This window comes from Phasianus colchicus, chromosome 1 (assembly GCF_987193195.1).
Source record: "Phasianus colchicus chromosome 1, bPhaCol1.hap1.1, whole genome shotgun sequence".
Lineage (NCBI taxonomy): Eukaryota > Metazoa > Chordata > Aves > Galliformes > Phasianidae > Phasianus > Phasianus colchicus.
In genome coordinates, this window is record NC_143436.1 from 123,450,650 (window position 1) to 123,471,865 (window position 21,216).

The 21,216-nt window shown below is 39.1% G+C and overlaps 1 protein-coding gene across 1 annotated transcript in view; it reads left to right on the plus strand.

Moving 5' to 3' along the window:
• Positions 1-11,227, plus strand: part of VEGFD (vascular endothelial growth factor D) — a 32,415-nt gene extending 21,188 nt beyond the window's left edge. The window contains exons 3-7 of the mRNA XM_031596065.2: positions 3,086-3,276; positions 5,393-5,541; positions 6,546-6,643; positions 9,007-9,202; positions 10,555-11,227. Of these exons, the coding sequence (XP_031451925.1) occupies positions 3,086-3,276; positions 5,393-5,541; positions 6,546-6,643; positions 9,007-9,202; positions 10,555-10,681 (761 nt within the window). The 3' untranslated portion in view covers positions 10,682-11,227. The remainder of the gene's footprint in view (positions 1-3,085; positions 3,277-5,392; positions 5,542-6,545; positions 6,644-9,006; positions 9,203-10,554) is intronic.
• Positions 11,228-21,216: the final 9,989 nt, after the last annotated feature.

Here is a 21,216-nt window from a genome sequence, read left to right on the forward strand (position 1 = left end):
GGAAATTCTGGAGAAAGCCCAGCAGGGGGCGACAGAGATGATGGGGAGGGGGAGGTGTCTGGAGCATCTTTCATATGAGGAATCTTCAAAGACCCAGGGCTGTTCACCTTGGTGAAGAGAAGGCTAAGGGGGGATCTTGTCAGTGCTTATAAATATATACAAAGGGTAGGAGTCAAATGGATGGGGCCAGGCTTTTTATAGTGGTGCCCAATGACAGGACAAGGGGCAATGGGCACAAGTTGAAACATAGGAAGTTTCATATGAGTATGAGGAAAAACTTTACAGGAGGGTGACACTGCTGGAACAGGCTACCCAGAGAAAGGAGATGGACTAGTTGATCTCCAGAGGTCCCTTCCAACCTCCACAATTCTGTGGTTCTGTGATTCCGTGAATTCAGAACTTTGTTCCTCCTTTCTAGAGCTTTAGTGATGAACTCACTGAAAGCTTACCTTACCCCATGCCACCACAGTCTCCCAGAGCAGCTCAGCTCACCTACAATAGCAGCACTTTCAGGCTTTGAGTGCATCTCACTGCATCTAAATTTTGCAGCAGAAAAGATCAGAGTGATCACAGTGTTTCACAGCAAAATGTGACATCCTGTTTTTTTTATCAGACCTTTCTAGAACATCCCTTGTGTTAAAAAAGTGGTTAATAAAGGGAGGATATGTACGGATGGAAAGGTCACTGCTTACACTCACTGAAGTGACATCCGAAGCGATTACATGCATGTACTGTAATAAGTTTGGCAAACACTTTGTTTTCTATTTTAAGGCTTAGGATTAGATTGCTGTTTTGATTGACTCAATTACTCCAGAGAATTCTATTGGTTTTAGTGATCCTGCTCTTAATTTATGCTGTAGGAAGTAAAATCAGAATCCAAACTCTTATTTCTTGTACTTTTTGTATGACTGGAAAGTGGCATGAATCGACCCTGGGGAAAGGCTTTGCAGGAATAAACAAACTGATTTAAATGTACACAGTCGGTTGAAGAAAAAAATAAAAGTAATAAAAGGAAAGTCAGCCAGGAGAGGGAGAAATAAAGGCTCATCTGAAGAAAAGTATAGCATTTAGATTAAAAGTCTTTCAGAATTTTTTTTTTCGAACTTCTCTGTAAATGCGCACACTGGTGGCATAATAGCAGGAAGATGGACTGCAATGGAAGTGAAAGCAATTTTCTTGATAGAAGTTGCTCCTTCACAAACCTGATGAAAGGAGGCAGACAGGAAAAAAAAAATTCCTTAATTTTAAGACAGACTTAAAGCGTAAGCACTGTTGACTATCAACTTATTCCATAACAGGAATCTGGAAAACAAAAGTGCAAAAAAAAAACACAGCTACCTCTAAGAAGCACTGAGATGGTATTACATTAATGTTAAGATTTTCTCTCACTGCTTCAGCCATTGAATGCATTATTCCTTCTCACAGTCAGTATTTGATAGAAGTGTCTGAAATAAATTACTAGCCTACACCAATTCAGTATTTGAAAGATGCCACAGTGTTTTGAATAGACAAAACACACTTGAATTCGTATTCCTGTTATTCCAACTTGGATACCCTGAGGGTACTTAGTTGTGAGAGTGTTTGTCTTGGATTTTACTCATCAGCTCAGAGACAGTGCTGGCTGGCTGTCATCCAGTGGGAGCACTAATACTCTCTGAACAGAGTCTGTTAATCATTAATGTGCTTTTCCAGTTGGGCCTGGGCTCTGCATGCCTACTGAGGGGTAAGGGCAGTGAGATGCCAGTTTTGCAACTTGAGATGGTCCTGCAGGATAGGAAAAGGAGCTGGGAACTGCCAGTGGGAGCTGGGAACGTGCTGGTGGGTGGGCACAGGATCTCATCCTCTGCCAGCAGGGATCACAGAATCATAGAATGGCTTAGGTTGGAAGGAGCATTAAAACCCACCCAATTTCAATTTTCAGTTATGGGCAAAGCTGCCACTCACCAGATCAAGCTCCCAGGGCCCCATCCAAGGCATCCAAGGATGGGGCATCCATAGCCTCTCTGGACAGCCAGTGCCAGTGCCTCAACACCCTCTGAGAAAAGAATTTCCTCCTAACATTTAACCTAAATCTCCATCTTCAAGTTTAAAATTATTCATTGTAATTTCTCTATAAGATTGTGTAAAAAGTTGGTCTCCCTCCTGCTTATAAGCTTTCTTCAAGTACTGGAAGGCTGCAGTGAGGTCTCCCCAGGGCTTTCTTTTTTCCAAGATAGACAAGCCCAACTCCTTCAACCTATCTCCACAGAAGAGGTGCTCCAGCTGTCTGGACCCATTCCAACAGTTCCCCATCTTTCTTGTGTTGGGTCTGCCAGATGTGGATGCAGTACTCCAGAGGGGGCCTTACAAGGGCAGAATAGACTGGGGCAATGACCTCCCTGTCCTTGCTGGTTATCTCTCTTTTGATGCTGCTCGGGAAATTGGTCATAGCTGGCTCATTTTCAGCTTTTTGTCCACCAGACTGCACAAGTCCTTCTCCACAGGGCTGTTCTCAAAGAGTTCTTCACCCATTCAGTACATATATGTGGGATTGCTGCAACCCAAATGTAGCACCTTGCACTCGGTCTTGCTGAGCCTTATTAGGTTCACGTGAGCCCAGTTCTCAGGTTTGCCCAGGTCCTTTAGGATGACATCCCTTCCTTTTGTTGTGTCAACTGCTCTGCTCAGCTTGGTGTCACTAGCAAACTTGATGTGGGTACATTCAATCCCACTGTCTATGTCGTTTATAAAGATGTTGAAGAGCACCGTTTCCAAGACTGACCCCTGGGGGATACCACTCGTGACTAGCCTCCACCAGGACATAGATCCATTGACTACCAATCAGCCCTACTTAGCCCATAGTCATTAAGGGACATTTTGGTCACCTCTGTTGAAAAGTGAAGGCAGATAAATGTAGCAACCTCTTTGCCAGGGCAGCTGGTATAAGTTACTGGGATCATTTTGTACTCTGCCTCTCTCTGGTCCTTAAATTGATCCAAGTAAGTGCAGATGGCCTGTCAGCACTTCATTTTTATTTATATAATATCTCACCAATTAGAGGTTTACTTTGCCACAATTGCTCACTAAAAAATGGTGCTCTTTCTAGTCATAGATGAAGAATGGCAGAAGACTCAGTGTGTGCCAAGGGAAACCTGTGTGGAAGTCGCCAAAGAGCTGGGTACAACGACCAACAAGTTCTTCAAGCCACCCTGTGTGAATGTGTTCAGATGTGGAGGCTGCTGCAATGAGGAGAGCCTGAGCTGCATGAACACGAGTACAACTTATGTGTCAAAAACGGTAAATGAAGCTATGTAACTGCTCTCTTCTTGACCTGACTCTCAAAAAATGGAGGAAAAGAGGATGTTTGGTTTCTGAAATCCTGTTATGAAAGATCTGTCTGCACTACCATAACAAACAGGAGAATTAATTTTTTATGCACGTGGAGTGAATGCAGGCATGTGCAATAACATTTCACACTCATGCTGCATTATTAAAAATGTCTGTGTATGCAGAGAGATGGAAAATCAGGCACTGAGAAAGTGACTGTAGGCTCATGTGACATTAAGGGCTTTAATCCTTATTTAACATATTGTTGCTTGGATCTGGGACCCTTGAGAACATTGGCTTGTGAAAATCCAAAGGATTAGGAGAGACTGGGAAATTTTGTTGTGTGGGGCCATGAGTCTGAGAGCTGTATTTTTAAAACGGACATCAATTCCACAAGGCTGGCTGATAGTTTTGGATTTGCAAATCTAAAAAAAGAGGCATTTTCAGAAGAGGCCAGATGCTCTCCATATGAATGCCTTGGGATCTGAACATCACAGATCACAATGGAAAAGAAAATCTTAAATCAGTAGCAATAAATGTCTGAGTTTTAATGACCACTGTCAAAATGTGAGCATAAAGAGTATCCAGAGAGTATCTTTCAGTAGACTGCCTTTAGCATCTATGTACAGAGATACCTTGTTCCAATGGGTGACTGAGCACAGTTCTAAGCTCTACATTTGAAACTGTATGAAGATCAGGGGACTGGTCTTCTCAGATTTATCTTCATCTTGGGCATCCCCACTTTTAAAACCTTTTGTAGTTGAAATAATATATTAAATTCTAGTTATCAAAAAGGGTTTTCTTTTAGTCAGAGCCAAGTTTGGAGCAGCCGTTTTAAAAAGATTTAAGTCCTTGAGAGGAAACATTTGAAGGCAGCAGGCCTGATTCACTTACATATTGTTTCAGCTTTTTTGGAATGTAATTTCTTTGTGTCTGGTTGCACTGGAATATAGTTAGATTAAAATAAATCAGGGCCTATCCTGCTTGTGTCAATGTTCATTAATTGTATTAATTCCATACCAGAAAGAGAAAGCACTTATGGCTACACGCAAAAGACATCTGATCAGCTCAGAGAGCTAGGTTAAAAAGTATTTATTTACTTACTTGGTTTTTGAGCAGCAGCTCCTACGTTTGTTGAAAAGCTGCAATTCTGCATTTCTTTAGTGCTGTTCAAAATACCCATTTCCTCAAAAGTTCTCACCTAAATTCCACTCCTGGATACACTACCATCAGCTCAGAATTACTTTTCTAAAATCAACAGAATTACTCCTGTATAAGTGAGAGTATTTTTTTTCCTTGTGCAAAATATTCACTGAAGGATATTCCCAAAGTTAGATGCTGTGAGACTTAAATTTAAAAATCTGAAGGGTAAGATCTAGGAATATTTCCCAGATGCTGAATATGGATGCAGCACTAAGCTGATATGCAGAGAAGTATCCTGTGCCTTACTTTCCACTCAAAGGAAGTTGGTCTGCCAGGGCAGAGGGGTTGTGTATAATTTGAGTACCTCCTACACATTGCTCCCAGAGCTTTCACTCAGAGATCACATTAATTTGCACGCACTGAAGTTAGGCTTCTTGTTTCTTTAGGCTCTCCAATAAAGAGAACCCAATAAAAGTGTCCTTTATATACTCCTGTATCTTCCTTCTCTGAGGAGGCCATGGGGATCAAGTTAGGGATCTAAAGATGCAACGTGTGAGTACTCTAGGACAGTTAATATCTCCGTTAAGTTGTTAAGATTCAGCTGATGATATAATTGAGAATAAAGTTCGCAATGTCCACATATTTTTCATCTTGCTCTAGCAATACACAAGAGGCATTTTAGTGTCCATATGAACAATTTGGGACAATGTTGGTTACATAGCACCAGAATGATCATTTTGGCAAGCTTCTACTTTGGTGGACATAGTCCATCCCTCATTTCAGAACATTCAGTGGCCACCTGCTTATTTATACCTGTGGTAACTATGGATAAAAAAGAGCAGTGGTGAGGCAAACAGTGGCAAGGGATAAAATGTTTTTATTTAAGACTTCACATATTAAAATGGAAACTGAAAAAAAATATATGGTTATTTCACCCACCTAGCTCTTTGAGATCTCGGTTCCTTTGACAAGTGTTCCAGAACCTGTGCCGATCAAAATTGCCAATCACACTGCTTGTAAGTGTTTGTCAAATACGCAGCGTCACCAGTACACCATCATACGAAGATCTGTCCAGTATCCAGAAGAAGATGGGTAAGTTAACATATTTACAATTTGCTATCTGTGCAGTTTGAAACAAGAAAATTGCTTTGCTCTGATTTGGTCATTGTAAAGCTGCCTTCACTTTCTGTTATCCCAAATGTTTTTCCAATTATCTTGATTATCACTCAGGATTATAAAGCTTTGACTGGATCTTGTAAATAATACTGAATGAAAATGGGAATCCAAAAAACAACAGACTAGTACAGCAGGATCTGCAGTCATTAAGACATGAAGATGTTTGAGAGGGGACTCAAGGTTCAAATATTATCACTACACTCCACTGGAGCTACTTGTATAGATGTGCATAGATTTTCCAACTTGACACAAGCAACTCTGTTCACACATTAACCAGCCAGGGCATGCAAAGAATGCTGAGGTCAACATAAAGAACTTCGCTCTACTTTACAGCACCTTGTGTCAGAAGTGACGTAAAGCATGGCTTTGCAATTATCGTCCAGTCTTGATTTGCAACTGCCAGGTTCAGTGCTTGGACAAAAGTGATTTCACATCTTACTCCAAAGTATGGTATAGCAGAACTGTAATCCTGATGGGAATTCGCTATATTAACTCAACAAACACTCTAGAAGCACATCTAAAGGGTTAGTTAATGTTAACTGTCTCTGCCTAGCCTTATATGTAAGCATATAGATAGATGGCATGAATACTAAGACTAAGACTACCCTGGGTGGAGCAGAAGTGGAAAACAAATTTTTAAAAAAGGAAATGGAGCTGCAAAACTGTTGCCATTTCCTTCCTAGGTATGTAGTCTGAAATATATGCTCTATCTACTACTTCTATTGTAAAATAGAGAGAGATCCAGCTCCATCATCCATTGTCAAGGTTTTCTGTTTACAGCAATAACGCACACAGATGCCACAGCTTCACGCAATACAGGTGGCAGAACACCAGTAGGTTCATTCCACCAAATAACTATGCTGCTGCTCTTTATATTTACTTTTTAAATTTCTATCTTTTTTTTTTTTTTCCCCTTCTAGTTGTCCTTTTACGAACAAACTTTGCCATAATGGATGGGTCTGGGATAGTGACAAATGTGAATGTGTTGCAGACGTACAGCACTCAAACAGACGGGAAGGTAAAATTAAATTAACAATGGACACTTCTGCTTATTATATGCAGGATGTTTGTGTTGCATTTGGGCTTTGTTCCACTTCTTGTTGTGAGAGCTATAGTTTTGATTCTACATCCTTAGACAGATCTTGCTTACAGTGCAGAAACTCACCTGAAAATAAACATTGGTATGTTTATCCCCATCTCATATTTTTTCCTTGGACATTTTACTTCACCTCTAGAAACAAGGGAATAAGAAACAGGAATGTACTAAAAACATGAAGTGGGCATTCTTGATTTTTTTTTTTAATCTTATATTAACCTTAAATTGTATAACGTACATTCTGAAAAACCTTTTAACTGTAGAAAGATTTATCCCTGGAATATACAGTGGGGAAAGTCTAGAATTCTCATTATGGGACATTCTCGAGAACTGATACATCAGGAATAAGATGGGTAAAAACAATTCCTCCTATTAGGTGTAATCATTGCAAAAGGTTATATGACCTTTGAAATTATTTGATTATCTTTTATGACTATATTAAAATGTTTAGGATGCTTTCAAACTGGTATACCATACATGTTCAGGAGTATGCAAGTGTACCCTTTCAAGTCTGTAGAAGCAAATGGAAGAGGGAAAAATTAATACAAGTGTTCAGTACTTCTTTTCTCTCTCTGCTTTTCCTGGCAAACTTTACTGTCAAATAAATTTGCAGGAAATATTCTGTGAGGGAACTGTGTAAGTCTAAAGGCACCTACTGGAAGTAAGTTTTAGGAATAAAGTTAAAATTTCCCCATGGCTTGTATAAAATTAAAAATAAATAACACAAACAAACAAAAAAACCAATACATGATTTTCTTAAGAAATTGTACTGGTCAAAGTAAAACTATGACAGCAGTAGAGCAGATGGACACAGAAGGAAGCCTTGCCTCTCTGGCTTAAACTGCACTCAGCAAATAAAACAATAAACAAAGGCAGCTGTAAAAAAAAGCTGGCAAGCAAGCTGAACTAGAATCTAATAATTTCACGAAGTGCTCTGTTGATTAAGATGTCCTAAGGCTAATAGATCAGTTTCATGTTGCTTTTTTTTTCCCTGTAGGATCTGTTCTCATTCTGAATCAGATCATTTGGCCATCAAGTAAAGTAGTTAAGCTCAAGTTAGGCTTTCCACTCAAGAAAGAATTAGTACACTATATATCAGAGTACGTCCAAAGGACACTGAAATACCAGATTCCTCTTTGCTCTTAGCCTTTTGTAAGGTCAGTTTGGAGATTAGAGTCTGTGGCTTGTTAAATTATAGCTTTTGTTGACATAAACTCAATATTTCCTCAGATAAAATATCATTCTGTGAAGCACAATGGGTTTGGCTGTGGCTGGGATAAAATAACTTAAAATCCGCCTTTGATGTTGAAATGAAGCAAGGCTGAAACATTCGTACATGCCAAGCTTTATCACTCCAAGGAAGTGGTTTGTTTTCCAAGAATTTGTGGCAGATTCCTTTCCTTCTTCTTTCTTTTTAATTTTTTGAATATTAGTTTTCCAGCATTAAGCAAATAATAATGAAGGTTTCTTTCAAGTAGTGTACAGACCCGTTCCGGTCAGTAAGATCAGAGCTCAGGTTGCAGAGGTCATGGACACAGGTTACATTCCACATTCCATAGGTTAAATCCAATAGTTAATTGTAAAATTACAGGAAATTATCTTCCCGCTGACACATTATAAGCCATGACCTTTAACCAGGGATGTGCTGCCAGCATTTTAATGTGGCTTCAGAAAATATATTCCCTTTTTTCTAGGATTAACCTCATATTATTGTCCATATGTGTATTTTGAAGGAAGACAGATGAGGTATTAGACAGCATGTTTGCTTGGCTGGGGTTTGTTTCTGAAACAAAGTGTTTTCTCCTTCCTTTAACTGACAAGTGTACATATGTTACTTATTGAAGTACTAGACATAGTATTACTTCTGCAAAAAAGTGTGGGGATAATGAAGTACATTGAACAGTGAGTATGCTAGTTTGTGTGGATATGCAGCTTTGCGAGGGGTATACGCTAAATCCTCGGAGCTTTCTTTTTGAAATCTGCTCTCTTATAAGTATTCCTGCGTCCCAAAACCTAACATTTGGCACTTCTAATATGCATCTGCAAAATAAAGTACTTTTAGGAAGGTTCAGCCCATAAGAAATAACAGTATTAGTGAAACAATCAGCCTACTCCTGTCCTGAAAAAGTTGAAAAGTCCTTCTCTGCACTGTAAGTTACAACAGAAGACCAAAATAAATCAGAGAGTACATGAGCCCTTTTGACTGCAGCAAAAGAGCCAGCCTCTTCCAGAGCAGAATTTAACCATGTAAAGCTTATTGCTAAAAGTTGTACTTGCTATTGCAGGGCTCCCTCCTCTTGCTGAGCTGGCTATGTGTGGACAATATATGGAATTTGATGAAGAAAATTGTGAATGCATCTGCAGGCAGAAGTGTCCCACAGACTTCTTTCAAAGTAAAGAGAACTGCAGCTGCTACCTGTGTAGAGAGAACCAGGAAAGCTGTGCTCAGAAACACAAGATATTTCATGCCGAAACCTGTAGGTAAGTGCCCTTGTCACTCGGTGGCTGTACTGCAAGGTCTGAATTAGCCTGTGTAGATGCTGAAGGTGCAAGTGCTGAATCAGCTAGGATTTCCATCCAGTATAGAATCACTTGCTGCAGTTATGGATGTAATAATAATAATAATAGAGATAGGAGATAGAAGGAGTATAAGATATTTAATTAACATTTTGAGAAATATGAACAGGGATGCTATTCAACTACCTGTATTCATTATTTTTCTCCTAATTTTAAGGGAATGGCTGCTAAAACTGTGCTACACTTGAAATTACTGTGTTACCAAGGTGATTTATAGTGAGATACTGAGTCTTGCATTTCTAGGGTGTCCAAACCCACTCTGTGTTCTTTGTGATAGACCAATGCAGTCTCACAGACTTCTAGGGGCAAAGGTACCCTAAATTAACACCCACATCATGTAGCTCATTATTCACCATGTTTGTCCTCAAATGATTTACTAGAGCTAATGAAATTTTATATACATATACAAAGCCATTCAATTGATAGCACAGGGAAGCAGGAAAATTGTTCTGGGACTGTTACATTCAGTGCATTCCCCTAATCCTTTTGAGTAACTAGCTTTGAGGATTCTTTGGCAAAACATAAATAGAAAATATACTTTTAAAGTATTCTTTTTTCATGCAATAGTTTATTTATTTATTTATTTTCTCATAGAGCCCTTGTCATATGTACAGATCCAAGAGCATGCAAGTATGCAGTCTGAAAGCTTATAAATAGAAACTCAAGAGTTGAGTTTCACTGGTTACTAAAGCAGAACTGCAGTTTGCTGAGTGGTCACCCATACAGTCCATTGTCACAGACCTCTTAGATTCATTCATGGAGAGGAAGCTGTGGAAGGAGCAACATCTGCATCTTTAGATTGAGCTCTGAAAATAAAGACAGCCATAAAATAGTTGTCAACAACTATAACATAGCTAAAAGAATCAGTAGAGTTGAAACATCATCAAAGATTCAGTCATTTATGAGTTTTGGATGTCGGAGGATATCAATGCCATCATTTGTTTACATAAGTTTAGGTTCTAGAAATGACTGTAATCTGTACACAGTAATTCTATGCCAGATTTGTATGCTTGTTAGTCCTGGAGAACAAAACCTGAAGCATCAGTGAGCAAAAGTATTTCATAAAACTTGAGAACAGCAGAATTCAGCAACAAAGTCTTTTGTCCCTGTATCACACGGTGTCAGCGCTGTCCCAAGTGTATTCTATGTGAGAACACTGCTGTGTCCAATGATGAAAAAGTTGAGGAATGTAACAATGAAGAATTATCATTAAAATCCTTCTCTCTTTTTTGCTTTTTTTCTCCTTTATCAAACAGCTGTGAGGACAAATGTCCATCCCAACCCAGAACATGCCCAACTGCAAAGCCAACATGTCCCAGGCATTGTCGATGTCCAAAGGAGAAGAGAAATTCTCATGGGTCTCAAAGCAAAGAGAATCCTTGACTCAGCTTCTCCAGTTCTCCAGAAATCCACTGCTTTGCAAAGTAGCTGTCACTGACTTTCAAACAGTAGTAAAAACGAACATCTTCCACATTAACAGCAGAAGAATGAATCCAGTCTGCAATTTATTTATTAGAGTAATCACTAACTGCAGGTCAATCCTCTGGGGCATTGGTAACTGTTCTCTAAGAGGTAAAAACAACTGATGAAATTCTGTCTGTGGAAGTAAGAGCAGAAAGAGCCAGTTCAATGTCATGCTATGGAAGATGAAGCTGGTATATTGGTAACAGAGTCACGGTCAACAGCCAGACTTTCAGAAATTGAGACTAGATAATCTTAGCTTCTGAATCCTTAGCTAATGCAACCGTAGGGTAAAACTTTCTTCAGAAATTCAGTGTGCAGGATTTGGCTTCTAATAGGGTCAGCACTGAGTTATTTGATCTACTGTCCAGCTTTAATTATCATTTTGAATTTATTGTACAACTACTGTCAGATGTGCCATATTTAATTGTATATAAGAAAATAAATACATCAGTTATTCAAGTGCTTTTGTGTTTTTTTTTTTTTTTAATCTCTGTTATTTTAAAACTCTGGCAAACAAAAAGAAATTAAGCAAAAACCAAAAGCCACCTCATGTACAGCCTTTCTATGTTTGTCCCTCTGGGACTGGCTCCTGCCCAAACACTGGTAGACACAAGGTCACTAAGTCCAATAATTTCAGTAAAGAAGAACCATTTTTCCCACGTCTGCCTGACAGGCATGTGTGATTTATTTATTTGTTCCTGTTGTAGCATGTTAGCCTCCCTAAGGGGATAGCAGCCACACTAAGTACTAACTGTTCAGCAATTTTCTGAAGGAGAAGATGGGGTTTTTTTTTTGGTCTACCATGGTATGAAAATATGTCCTTTGCACTGAAATTCTTTTCACCAGCATGAGGCTTGAATAAAAGTATTTTAACTAAGACAAGTATAAGGACAGTATTATTTTCTGGACCACTGAAATCTGGTTTGAGATGAAATATTGTAAGCAGCAGTCCTGAACTACAAGTGGTGGTCTTGATGATGGAATCATTTTTTTCCCTTTGCTGAATTTCTTCAATTCTTTACTGCAGTTTGAACAGAGGGGACAGAGGAAATAAAACAACTGCAACAGAGATGGAAATGTTGACACAATATGTGGAAAGGAAAATGACTTTTCATGTCTTGTTTTAATTTATATAGGGAAAAATAGATTTCTTTAAAATAAAAGTAGAGCCCAGACGTGTAAGGTGGACTGAACTGTTAGAGAAAGCACTGCAATGTAATATATCTTCTCTCTGAGTAAGGCACTTAAAGTGGGACACTGGATGACTGCTTTAAGAGCCCTCCAAATCATCTTGTCATCTAGGTCTGTACAAATACACTGGCAGGCTGGTTTTGTTAACCACACTGGGAAGTAGCTTGGGAACCTCTCACCAAACAATGTGTTTTGACATGCGACTGCACAAGGTGAAGCCCTGTAGCAAGGTCACCTCCTTCTCTACAGTAGACTCTTCACTGAGGAGATTCCTCCACAGCTCAGGCCATGTGCAACTGATCCACACTGTGCATAGACAAGGAGAGTGGGACCCCAGTGCAAATCAAGATGAGGCAGCTGGGCAATAGAAGCTCACCCTTACACTCCTTTAAGTGAAGCCTCCAAGCTCTGCAAAGGTGTTTAGATAGAACAAACTCCCCGTCATTTTTCACGTCACTCACAGTTGAGGTTACTGACCCTGTGGTTGTTTGCACCATTAGTGCATTCCTCAAAAAGACGAAGAACAACAGAGGCATGATGCTTTGCAAGCCCAAGCACCTCATGCTCATCCAGACACAGACACTTAACTGGTTGCACTAGTCGCTCATGGAGCAACAAAACTCCTTTGTCCAAAACTATACATCAAGCTGAATTCTTAAGTGTTAAGAAAGCTAACATATATTCCTCTACTACAGCCCCATTGCCCATGGGCAGTAGTTTATAGTGTCATTTAACAACACAGCAATTGGAAAATGAATGCATTTCCACAGGCTAAATTTAAGTGGAAACCTGATAGACTTACAAATGAATAATTCCTGAAGTCAGTAGAGCTGTACTGACATAAAAAGACAGGATGAGAAGATGCCCTCTGGGTGTGCAGGGCTCTGACTTTAAGTGACATCTGGAAAGAGTGAGAGAAATTTAGCAGTTGAAAACCTGTATTAATTATGCCTGAATCTTTGTCAATGCTGATCTGTAGAGCTTCCTCAGCTTTCTGATCTGCCTAGTGAATACTTTTTCTTTCTTCCCTCCCCTCCTCCCTCCACCCCCCCCAAAACACTTCAACCTGAGAGACAAATAAGTCTGCTCCAATTTCAGAAGGTTCTTAAAGCAATCACTAAGGTGCTAGAAATGATCAGAAGCCCCGCAGCCTTCCCTGGAAAATCAGCAGGATGGATGCAACTCCTCATTTCACCTAACATATGGCACTATGCTGGGTGGCAAAGCAGAGGCATCCAAGTGCTCTGAATTAGCCAGATTCTCACTTAGAATGTGAGAATACCTTTCTCTAATCATACAGGTTAATGCCTTGGAATACAAGCACTGGCCATCCTTCCCCTCCTATGGGCTTCTGCAGAAGGAAGGACTTAGAAAGTCCCTTCCATCTTCCAAAGCCTTGACTCAGCTACTTCTTGGATGGTACTAGTACACTACCGTGCTGGCAGCACAGGGATCCTACAGCTTTTATTTTACAATAAATGTTGATCCTGGCAGATCGCTTGCTTGTAAGTCCTTGTGCCAGTCTGTTCTTTGTTGGGAGCCGCATTTATCCATCTTACTCTTCTGTATGATGAGAAAATGATCACAGTTTGAGCACGTAATGGCTATTAATATCTTCCACACAAATATTATGAGGAAAAGCTCCAAAGATTAAGCATAATGCTATGAATGCCTATGTTGTGTGGCAGTCATCACTGTTACAGACCAAAGAATACCTGTGTGTTGCTAATAGCATGGCACATTTAAAGGATGTAAATCTTTACATGGAAAGCGATGACTGAAAGGAGGCTCTGAGTGAAGATGGAAACACAAGGAGATAATTAGAATTTGATGAGGATTAGAAAAACTTGTAGTGTTATCTGATTTGAGAATTTCTGGAGTCAATCCATTTCAAAAAATTCAATAAACTTGAAAATAGAAATGCTTTATGTTGTGTCTCATATCAATTCATCAGAATTTAATTGTAGAGATTTAATATAAGAATGTAGAAGGCTTAAATAGGATATGTAAAATTCATGGCAGATCGGGTTTTTGACTGATGTCATTAGCTTTTAACTTATGACTAAATGACCTTCTCAGAGGGAAGGTTATTGAACAGAAACATTCTGTTTGAAGTTTGAAATGCCTTTTATTACTGTGTTCAGCATGACTTGCTTTTTAAACATATGGACATGATTTACAGGTTTCACAGCCACAATAATAAAGCTAAAATTTCCTGTTATGGTGTGTCTTAATTTTTATATAATGAGGGATGTCTTTAAAGCAACACTTGGATTATGGCCTCTGTATATCCATTTGTATAATAGGAATGGGAATACTTAAAAAATGATGGTTAATTCTAAATCAAATGCATATGAATTTTCTAATGTTTTTATGAGTAGCTAGCTTTCAAGCTTACATATGCTTTTCATTGGGAGGGGACAAGAAAAAAGAATGAATGAGTAAAATATTGTGTTTGAAAGAATCAGGAGAACTTTATCTACTTGTAAAAACTCTACTTGGCCTCTACATTACAGAAGTACATGTGATCACACAAAATGCTGGTGATACTGAAGAATATCAAGAAAATCTGCCCCCGTTTACTTTAGAATTTGTCATATGTCACATACTGTGACATTGCTTATAACCAGCATTATTCACAGGAAGTTTGACAGGGCATATATAAATCCCATCATGCTCATAGACACTGCAAACAGATCCATTTATAAGTATCCTTTGTGCATCAGGTCCAGCTGACTCTTAAAATCCTTCCCTGCTTTCCAGCCATTCTTATCACGAGTGCTTTTACTCATCACGCATCTAGTGCTTCCCTTGTCTGCACATTTTGTGTAGAAAAAAAATAAAAAGAATTTGTGTTTTGTTTTCATGTACAACTTGAATACAGGACTTAGGATATTTAAATTGATAGTTACTTTGATTTATAGTAGTGTAAAAAAAAAAAGGAAAAGGAAACCCAAAATGCAAAACAAAACAATACAAAACAAATGTTTGAGGAAGCTCCTTTAGCTGCCAGTTCCATTTATATTTTCTAAGTTAGTGACAAATGCTTTTCAACTTCAAAATATGACAAACACTGTCACCTTCTAATTTTGGACTCACTGAATGAATCAGCCTCTGGGGAAGTATGAGGTGGTTACCAAAACAAGTGGATCTGTGTTCTCCTTTATTACACTATTCATTAAAAAAGAAACAAGTCAGGGGTTATAAATGATGTACTGCCATTCATTTTATTTCTGTCAAACTCCAACATCAGCATTTACTCAAAACTTCAATAAAACCTTTTCACTCCAGGGGGGAGAAAGTCTGTTTTAAATTAACTTAAAAGGAAATGGCTGTTTTAGCCAATAAAGCAAAATAAGTACATAAAAAGATGCTGTTGTGGTTTGGTTTGTATGTTGACTTCCATTCCATTAGCAGTCTTTTTTATTTTCAATTTTATTATAATTTACAATACAATTCAAAATGAAAGATTCTCCCAGGTTGAAAGCATTGACAGCTCATGACTTAGGGCAAGCTCTTTCATATCCTAAACATCAAAGGCTACCTTTACAATATTTATGGCTGAAGAATTTTATTCTAGTTGCTATTATTCTAGTCCCCATTTGAATATGCTATGTATTTAAAAATATATGAATGATAATATCAAAAATATCAGATTAAGAGTAACTACAAATTAAGCGACAAAATAGTAACAAAGTATATAATATCACCTAGTCTTCTGCCCCACTTGTTTTTCAAAATTGTATTTTTAATTGGCAAGGATGTATTGCTAGTGTGTGGCTTAATTTCACCAGTTCAGCTGAAACTGATGCAGAATAACCAGACCAACCCATCACACTCTGTTAAGTGACTCAGTGGTAAAGTATTTATCCAGAACTACCCCTTAATCCCTGATCTGGCTGTCTGAGCAGACTCACGTGCCTCCTTTGTTCTTCTTTCTTGGGAAAGCTTTTCTTACTCTGAATGAATGAGCTAGCTGTTCAGGTTCATGTTTGAATGCTGAAACGTGGTTGCATTGCTCTAATATAGCTTCACTTTGCAGAATAAAACAATACAAGTCATGAAACACAAGGAAAAGCTCAACATATTCGCAAGAACTATGCAAAACTTCTTATCAATGCTAACCCCATAATAAACAGCAATATTTTCCTGTAACTCAATTACAAAGGAATATCATGAAAAACTCTTTAAAGTCATCTTGCTTCTCTCTCTTCTGGCATTTTACTGTGCAAACCATTTGAAAACCATCCACAGCTCACTCCTAAAGCTTTCACAGCTAATAATTGATTATCCTCCCTACCTGTCCCCTGGAGGCCAATCACCTTATCACCTTGCTCTGCTCCACATTAATTAAATTACACTCACAGCAGTTGTTTCCAGCTTGTGTAAAGCCTGAAGCCTGTGGCTTTCATTTCAAACCTCACAAAGAGTTTGTGTGTCTGAAAACTGCTCTAAATTTTGCCACCTCTAACAGTCAAATAAAAATTACTGCTTCCTCCAGAGAGTTTGCCTTGTAAGGCTACCAAGTTAAATAAAATGTGTTTAATTTGGTAGATTTTAAAGTATATGCAAAACAAATTACACTTACTTTACAGTTTAAATCCAGATATCAAGTATACAAATATTGTTTTTTGTTTTGGTTTGGTTTTGTTGCTGCTGTTATTTAAGGAAAAAAGACAGTTTTATTTCAAACTATGTAAAAAAGCAGGCAGGTACTACAATAATGGACACCATAAACAGAAAGAACTGTGCTGATAACATTCTTGAGCACGTATGTAAGAGGAACATTAGTAGCAGGAAATAAAACACACTATGCGCATGGTCTTGAACTTTGCACAGAGAGTATTTTGTATCTCAACCAGCACCAATATTTTAAGTTTCCAATAGCTCCACCTGCTGTTGTTACTGAACTATTTTTCTTACTAAGTCCTTTGACTTATCTTTCAATTAAAACCATCCTGTTAGTATTTTAATACTGGAACAACGTAAGAGTTCTGGCACTTCAGTTTTATTGACTATTTGATGATACATTCCCAGGATTATTATTTTTTTTCATTAGGTTGTCAAGTCCTAACTTAAAGATACAAACAGAAGACAGGCCTTCTTAAACACCTGATGTGCAAACGTTAAAGCACTTGGCCTTAAGGCTGCAGTAAGGGTAATTCAGATCTGCAATTATATAAAGTTTAGCAAAACTAATAAAAAAACCACAAGTCTAGTCTAGTCAACAGGTTGCAGCTTCATAACAATTAATGTCAGATACTGTACAATATTTGATCCAGATCAGACACTGTCAATGGCTGCATTTCTGTTGCATTTGTCAGAGTACTTGACAAGAGAGCTGATGCTGATTGTATGATGGCTACAGATGACATCTATACAGTTTACTGGTAGAATGCTGACCCATATTTCTGACTGATTTGAACTGTCACAGGGAACCCAGTCATCGCTTGCATTGTTTGTCCAGGAATTTTTATCTACCTTACAGGGAGCTGGTCACTGGTTCAGTTGAAAAGGCAGAAAGCAGCCAGCAACCTGGCTCTGTTTCCAATGACTGGGGCATTGAAATGGTCCCTAAATTGAAGTGGTGAAAGATTTTGGTTGGGCAAAAGAGGATTATCGGCAGCAACTGTCACCACTGTGAGCAACTGTTCTGTGCTGGTAAGGATGGACACATGACCTGTGTGTAACCTTGGGAGACTGAAAGCTACTCCTGGGCAGATACATCCCAACTGCTCCCAAACCCTCCTACCCTTCCCCATCTGCATTGTCCTGATTTGAGCAGGAAGAGGACCTGGGCTCTTGGATGGGAAAGAACTGACATACACAGAAAGCTAAGGAGAAATCAAGATTTCGGGATGTGCCTTAGGAGCACAGATGTGAGACCTAACAAACACAGAGCTGTTGATCAACTTCTCATTTCTATTAGCAAATTCGTTCACCTGCCTTAGATGTGCTGCTTGGAAGGGAGATGTGCCTGCCAAATGGAAATCAAATGCACTTTCTGACATCTAAGAGTAAAATCTGGCTTAGAAAAGAAGCCCTTGTTTTAGTTTGTAGTCAATGACCATTTCCTTCATGAACTACACCGCAGCTTGCTAACCTTTTGACTTGAAGCTTTTACTTGAAAAAGTGTGTTGATATCACCTTATCTGGCTGCAGAGAGTTTCAAGAATGTGAGACTACAAGAATATGCTAGTGCTTGTATGAGAAAGCCATGTATTTTCTTGCCTGTTTTGTGGGTTGTATTGTAGTCAGGTAGGGGATTGGCTACATACAGTAGTTCCTTACTTCACAGGAGTCTTAAGAGAAGCGATGGGCTCCCCCGATTTACTATATAGTAACAAAGAAAACAGAAGGACAGTTCATCTTTTCCTTTAAGACAAAGATTCCATATACTGCTTTCCTCCTCATTTTGGAGCACATGTAATTCCAGTAGGGTCAGACACCAAAGCACTCTTTTTTCAGAGCGTTGGGCTGCTTCCAGATATCTCTTACTTGATTTCCCTAATCAGTCTTGCTCCACACTTGCTCCAATGACACAATTACCATTTGTCAATATTATTTTTTCACAAATGTTCTCCATTTGAGTCTTCAAGTAGTTTCTGCTTTCCTGAATCCAAGAAAAGAAATCTTCCTGCACTAGAACTCAGTTGTGCGCTCTCAGAGCACTAGTCCTTGTCCTGGGTTTTCTTTTCCAGTTCTCCCTTGCATTAGTATCAGGATCTAGAACAGCATAGTTCTTTTGTGAAATAATCTGCGAACTGATCCTCTGCTCTTGCCAATTCCTGATGCTTTGAAATAATAAAGCTGCATGCTTTAGACATGTTAAGTATGAACAAACATGTTAATTTAATACACCAGCTTATTACACTCAGCAAAGGCCCTCCACCAAATGGCTATTTTGTGCTTAAGAAAGACTTTCAGTAGAAGCAATGTTGTACATCAGGCTAGGGGCAATGCAACAGACTCAGCATGAGAGGAAGCTGAGAGGGAGATGAAGTAGCACAATACCTGAAAAAAAGTTCTCCTGTGTTTTCAAGAAAACTGAAGTGATCTCCTTGAGGCACAATGACATCTGCTGCCAGAACAATGCCACAAGAGTCTCTTTAAGTCTCCTCCATCTTCTTTCTTCATTAACCCAACTTAGGAATGTACTTCAGGGAGTATACAAGGACCGGGTTTATAAGCAGTAATTACTCTGCTGTCACTGTTTTTTACTGTCTGCTGTCACTGCCTTTACTCTCTGTATGTTCTACAGTCTTACTGTGACCTTGTATGTACTTTAAATGAGTGTGTAAATACATGAAGTTCAGACATTTAGAAGAGAAGGAAATGTGATTCCCTCTTTAGTTGCTGGACCCTCCACCTTAGACCAGGGTAGGTTGGACTCTGGATGTGCCCAGGATCAGTGATGAATAATAAACACAGCAACCCTGCCACTGGAAAGTATGTGGTGCTTAAGAAACAGTTGTGGACACAAAATGTAGCAATATTTTTATCAATGGTGGGTTTTTTTTCCATTCTGTTTTGTTGGTTTTTTTCCCCAGGCTTGCTGGTAGACAGTTTTTTTTCAGGATTGTTTGAATATGACAGTGGGAGGACCTTGCTGGTACAGGGTGACAGAACTGAACTGAAGATATGACAATAAACGTAACTGGATGTTTAACGCAGAATACAGATGTCAAAACATCAGACTTAACATGCAAGGTTGGAAGCAGGGAAGGTTCACCATAATACTTTTCCTGACCTCCTTCAGAAAGGCGTTCCAGAGTTTATGGCCAGTTGCTGAGAAAGCACTGAATTCTCTCCAAACTTCAGATAAACAGAGGGCCAAAAAAATCATAGCTGCTATGGCATAAAATGAGGTTTCTGAGAAGAAGTGGGTGTCTCCTGTGGAATATTTTGCAGGTCAGTGTCAGCATTCTTGATTTGCACAGTGGTCAGCATTAGCTTGTGGGCCACAACAGACTCCACTTCTGCTGATAAGAGGGGCTGCTGCATTGTACATCAGCTACGATTCATCTTTGGATTTTCTAAGCTGCATATCAAGAAGTATGATTTCTTTATACAGTGTACAAGGAGTCTGATATTAGAAATAGCTAGTCCAGAAAAAAAAAAAAAAAAAAAAAAAAAAAAAAAGCTGCTTTCCAGATAGTTTAAAAAAAAAAAAAGTATTGTTTTTCTAACTAGAATGGCAGTGAACAGTACAGCTTGATTCTTCAGGGCAGACCTGACCTGACCTCACCCAAAGCAGGTTACTATCATAATTTATCAGGGATCATATCATAGGGTGCTGCACCTGAGAACCTCAAGGTGCTTTCCTTTTTGTTCTGCACAGCTTTGTTGTTTGTTTTTTTTTCTTGGACTTTATTTAAGGCAAACTTTTTACATCCAGGCTCCAGTTTCTGCTGAGAACTAGGACCCCTATGGCCTCCAGCTCCCCTGGCTCTTTTCACAGCATGATTATATCTTGAAATTCAGGTTTCCACCAGGCGTTCCACCCAGGAGGAGCACTTGATGATGAGGTCAGATGTACCAATACCAGCCTCACCTTTCTCAACACTGGAAAAGACTCAAAGAATGAGCAATGGTTTTCTTATTCAACACACCAATGCCTTTCAGCTCTTCCAGACTCAAAATAAAGGACCTGATTTCTTCTTTTTTCTTTCTTGTGATCAGCACCTCCAAACTATGTCCAAGCTTTAACCCAACCTGGAATCCAATCAGCACTGTGGCCTAGGTCAGCTCATGCCATAGATATTTGCATAGGAGTGATAATAGCATTGAATCTGACAAAATTCATACCAGAAATCTTTGCAAGGAGAATCAGTTGCCAAGGAAAATATTGGGAACATACAACAAAGTCACGAACTGCTCTAGCTTGTTGTGATAACATCCAGTCTTGGCAGCCAGCAATGGACAAGCTGGAACTGGTAACTGCTGATTCCAAAGCTCGTTGAGAAGATCAGTAAGGCTCAGCCCAGTGATGCCAGCTCAGTGTCAGAGGCATGTCACACTACTCAGCTATTTCCCAAACTGGACACTTTCTGGACCATTTCTAACGATGTTTTTATTTTCATTTACCAACAGGACATTGCAGCAAGACTTGAGAACATTTTGGGAGTTCCTGCTGTGAATGACACAGACCAAAAATGAGTCACAAGAGCTTCTCCACTTGGGGATGGTGTAAGACCTTTGGAACCTTAAGGTAGCTCTTCATTTTACAGCCTGCAGTTCACTTCTTTTCCATCGGCTTATCT